This window comes from Photinus pyralis, unplaced genomic scaffold, assembly GCF_008802855.1.
Source record: "Photinus pyralis isolate 1611_PpyrPB1 unplaced genomic scaffold, Ppyr1.3 Ppyr1.4_LG7, whole genome shotgun sequence".
Lineage (NCBI taxonomy): Eukaryota > Metazoa > Arthropoda > Insecta > Coleoptera > Lampyridae > Photinus > Photinus pyralis.
The window spans coordinates 10,066,027-10,071,205 of record NW_022170738.1 but is presented as its reverse complement, the minus strand read 5'-3'; the positions used below and the strand labels follow the sequence as shown (position 1 = coordinate 10,071,205).

The following is a 5,179-nucleotide window of genomic DNA, read 5'->3' as shown; positions in this document are numbered from 1 at the left end:
TTTTCCTTCCTGTGTTGTACAAGATAACTCACGAACTGTCTCTGATTTCCAATTCTGTTATTATCACCCAAGGAAGAACTGATTAAATGTTTGTGATCCAGGAGTTCGTATTATGTTTGTTACGGACGGACGGACGAGCAGAAGCTCCTGGGCCACTAAAAAATTTAATCAATTCTTCCTTGGGTGATGATAAACATAATACTGATGGAAACAATTCGAAACCGTTCGCGATTTATATCATGTACACGGACGGACGGACAGAAAGTTCAAAATTCAACAAAGGTTTGTTAAAGGATTAAAAGCAAGCTATATGGCTTTTTATCAGCGATAAAAATGAATGGAGAAATGCGTAAAATTTGAACTTCTCTAAAGTACACCAGATCTTGATTTAATCAAGATAATTGCATTTTGATTCACTCAAGTTTTGTTTTCTCCAATTAAACATCAAGCTCTTTCAAGCCTCGGAAAAAATCGTATCTCAATAACGAAACATTTGCGGAGCTATATTGATAGGCAATTATTGACCCAAATTCACCTAAAGAACAGTAACAACAGTAGGTAGTACTAAAATTTGGCCCTTCCCTCGCGGGACATCCTGTATAGCATGAAAAGGCGATAGATCTTGGAATGGTTTTTTTGCTTCGGAAACTCGATATTCTGAAAGGCATTTGAAAGGCTTTTCCCGATTTAAAAAGGTCCTAACAATGTTGGTAAGAGGGGGGCCTGGAAAAGAGGTAGAGGCCTATATGAGCTATAAAAAAACCTGGATTTAATTGCACTGCAAAACGTTTGAGTGATCTGAAGAAAACTTGTTGGATTTTGGAAAGGTTTAGAGCTTTTTAATTGTTTCCTCCAGGGACAATTTAAATTTTTCTGGAGCTACATACGACCCAAGACAAGTTCAACGGTTATGGAAAAGACACAGAACGCCATGGCAATGGCTTAGAAAACGATTAGGACGCAGAAAAAGTTGTCAGTTGGATCTGGTGATGAAAACTATACCGAAACTTTTGTTGTTTGCTCATATTTAGTTCTTTCTTGGGCATCTATTTGAGAGTAAAGTAATTAATTCGATTTGGAACCTTTACGAGTTCGAAAATGAATAAAAATAGCGGGTAATTTAACAGTGGTGAATTTGTGCAAACTAACAAATTGCTCATATTTTTGTATAAAAATAATCAGCTAGGTATTTCAGTTTTAAGTAACAAACCTAGCTAGGGAGGAAATGTTTTCCAGAGCATAGGCACCAATTTAATTAATTTAAAAATTAAATGTTACTAAAATAATTACTAAATTTCAAGAAAAATAGCACAAGTTCTAAACAAGAAAATTGGAGAATGTCTTGCGGCAAGAACTTGCACGTGCAATTTTGGCAAGACACGGAGCAATTTTTTGCAGCAAATTTGCCCATGCCTATGGTGCGTTGAACCTAGGAAAGGCAGATTCTTCACTGCGCAACATTTTCATCACGTTCACTTTGCACCCCCTTGATGCTTTATTTTAGCACGTTTCATGTCTCCCGAGCGCAGGAGAATGGAAAGCGGAATCTCTGGTTTGCGACTTCTTCAACTTTAGCCCTTGGATACGCCAATGCGATAGGCAACCTGTAATGTTTTATATCTCGCCCACCATAAAAGAGAATTATTACTAATATTGCCGACCTGCACCTTTATTAATAAAACGCTTAAGTGACAATAAGTCAACCACCTTAACGTATCCAACTGTGCACATTCCAGGTTCAATGCGCCTTCAACCAGAAAGTGTAACAAGGCACATTTTCTTGTTTTGAAAGTTTGTTAATTTGCATAGGTACTTGAAATTAGATCCGTGGCAAAAATCTGCTGAAATACCATCTGGGAATAGTTTTTATTTATCTCCATTTCCGCAACGGTTGCATTATGGCATAGGTTAATTATAGTACACATCTTTGTCAAGAGATCCTAAATAGATTACAATATCTGCCCATTCATACCTTGGTATTGTTATACCATTTCGATACTATCGATCACAACTTAATTATTAAAAAGATAAAAAATTTTGGATTCAGCGACTCTCTTAGCCTGCTCTTTACATCATACTTATCTAATCGTCTACAGTATGTATGCTATAATAATTTTAAATCCGAAGTCTTTATTGCATCCTCTGGGGTGCCTCAAGGATCTAACTTGGGACCCCTCTTGTTCCTTCTATTTATTAACGACATTACCAAGGTTCTCTCCTGTAAGTGCCTATTATTTGCGGATGACTTAAAAATATTTCGGAAGATTGGCTCTGAGAGCGACTGTGTTCACTTGCAAGAACAATTAAATATTATCCATGATTGGTGTACTGATAACAGATTGGATCTAAACATTGGTAAATGCAAAATATTGTCTTATACTAGAAAGCATAATGTCATTCAGTATGATTATTGTATTGACTCTGTTCCTCTTAATCGTGTGACCGTTGCAAAAGATTTGGGAGTCGTGTTTGATCAACGGTTAAATTTTTCATACCACATTCAAGCTATTTCTGCGTCAGCTATACAAACATTGGGTTTCATAATTCGTAATAGTAAACGTCCTGTCCTTATTTAACTTTCATGTTCCGCCCCGTACTAGTCGCTATCTGTTAGTTTTTCTTAATCCTACACCCAAAACGAACTTGCTGTTAAAATCGCCAGTGTGTTTGATGTCACAAAATTGTAATCAATACTGCACACAATGTGATTTAAATATCTGCTCATTATCAGATGTAATTAATCTATTTCATTAATCTTTAATTGGTTTGTCATTTCGTAGATATATATGTCTCCTTACATTTAAATATCTCTTTATTTTTTTTTTGATAATCAATTTATAGTATATTATGTTTATTTTTCAATCATGCCATATTTAACTTCTGTAATTGTTCTGTAATTGGATGTACAAACATCTGTTGGACAATAAATCATTATTATTATTATTATTATTGTTGTCGGTGTATCTTGTGAGAACTCAGGTCTAGCCTGGTTAACTAATCGCACGGATTAAAATCAAGTAACGATTAGTGTCTGTGTCTGGTGAAGTTATGTAGGGTCCTAAAAAAAATAAATAAAATAAATAAATAAAATAAAAATTCACACACTCTTATTTATTTATTTATTTATTTATTATTATTACTATTATTATTACCTACTAACGAAATTGATGCACTTATGGTGGTATTATTATATTCTAGACATGGCAATGTAATTGTCGTATGGAATAATCACCCCCCCCCCAAGGCCACCAGTAACACCATCTTTCACAAAATGGTTAGTCTTCAGATCTTATGATAGTTGTAGGAGAAGGATTATGAGATCCTCTTTTTCGTACCGCAGAGAACATACAACCGGGGCGGGAGGGGGGTGGAGGGGAATACCCCCCAGCAAATGAGAAAATCTACGACTATTTCTGAAAAATTATGTTAAAACCTCAGCACTCTTATGGCGATATTCTGGAAATGGCCCTGGAACTATCGTTTACTGGAGGGCGTTCCATCCCCCCCCCCCTCCCCCCATTAACACCTTTTCAAAACGTTTAAGCTTTAATTCATGACCAATAAGCGACACATATACAGTAATAAACAAAAATGTAATATGATAGTTATACAATTGAGCGTTTCTCCCTTTGCCTTCCTATATTTTCACATGGCGATGTAACTGCCTGATATACCTTTCTCAAAACCTTTCTTACCTCTCTGTCATAAGAACACCTTTTTCGCAAATAGTTATCAGAGCAATTATAAAAAGTGAAAAGGTAGCTAAAAAGAGAAATGATGAACACCCTCGGTACTACCAACAAAAAGGCGCTTACTAGCACAGTTCCTCCTCTTTAAGAACAAAATTGTCTTCAAAATTGAATGACTGAAGCGACACATTGTCGAAACAGGCGTCTAACAGCTTGGTATCATTGAAAGCATCGTCTATGCACTTCGTTGCGCTCGGCCTTTCCAATGCTAAAGTACCACTCGTGATTATTCAAAATTAGAAACCCGCAACTCACCGTCTTCTATCGAGTCATCACTGCAAGCTAACTTTAACAAGCCGTCCATGGCGTTAAATATAAATTCCGGCAAATATTTCTCCTCGGGATCTAAGCATTCTTTGATGTTCGCGAGTATGTCATCGAAACAGTGACGTATGTTATTTTTGTGGTAGTCGCACAGCTCCTCTGAGGAACTCGAGTCGGTTTCGCTGCTCTGCAGATGACGTCCGACACACGTGAAGGCACCTTCTAAGGCTTGCTACAAAAGATGCGACTTGCAGAGCAATATATGGTACTCTTACGAGCCCAAAAAGTACATAGTCCTCTTTTTTGAGGTACAAGAAACCCCAAATCCTCAAACTCGAGTCTACACACTTTTTGCGCCGACTTGGTGCGCGTACTCACGAAGAAACCGGTATAAGGATCGACCACTCCGACCTTCCTGCACTTATCCTTCAGCCAACCCTCGAAGATAAACTTAACGCCGAGATCGCCATCGCTTTTGGCGGTCTTCTGCTCCGTCCTGATGACGTTACACGAAGCCCCACCTGAAAGCACAGTTTCAACGGAAAGTTAGCGTTCTGGAACGTACTCACCCAACAAACATAAAACCGCCAGAAGACGCATCGTTTCGCAAATCGCAAAGATACGGAACAAAATCCTTTTTTATAGTGGGATATTGTCAATTGAATAATGCGTTAGTTAAGGCGGATTAACAATTTCTTGCAAATTGTTAATGACCACTGGAAGTCGGTTATTTTTCGTTACGTTCAAAAGGTATGGCAATTGCTGGAGGTTTAATGTCAATTAGATGCCATTTTCAATTATGAGAATTTTGTTTATCAAACGAAAACGTAGTTATTAAATAATAACACAGGATGAATCATGAACATCATATGATCGTAAAAGAGTTGCCTTGGTTGCATGTTCCAGATATTTCTTGGTTTTTAAATGGTTTCTAAAAGGATTTCTATGACAATTTTTAAGAATTCAAAGTTTCCACGAAAATTCTTTAAGTGCAGTCATCGGAGAAATCACTAGAGAACTACCACGAGCAGAGCTGGGCAGAATAAAAAATTGTCTCAGATCGACCCGGAAAAAAATTTTCTTATAGAATGTGGCCTGTAGAATCCATAATTTCAAACAGTTCCAAGATTGGGCTACTAGTTCAAAAGTTACAGCCCTTTGAATTT

At 37.1% G+C, this 5,179-nt stretch overlaps 1 protein-coding gene across 1 annotated transcript; it reads right to left on the bottom strand.

Annotated features, from left to right (window-relative positions):
* Window positions 1-3,533: 3,533 nt before the first annotated feature.
* Window positions 3,534-4,740, bottom strand: LOC116176411. Its single transcript, XM_031494952.1, has 5 exons — window positions 4,583-4,740; window positions 4,392-4,534; window positions 4,005-4,245; window positions 3,816-3,957; window positions 3,534-3,762 (listed from the first exon to the last, which is right to left on the bottom strand). Exons 1-5 carry the CDS (start codon window positions 4,611-4,613, stop codon window positions 3,606-3,608), a joined length of 714 nt encoding a protein of 237 aa, XP_031350812.1. The 5' UTR covers window positions 4,614-4,740; the 3' UTR covers window positions 3,534-3,605.
* Window positions 4,741-5,179: the final 439 nt, after the last annotated feature.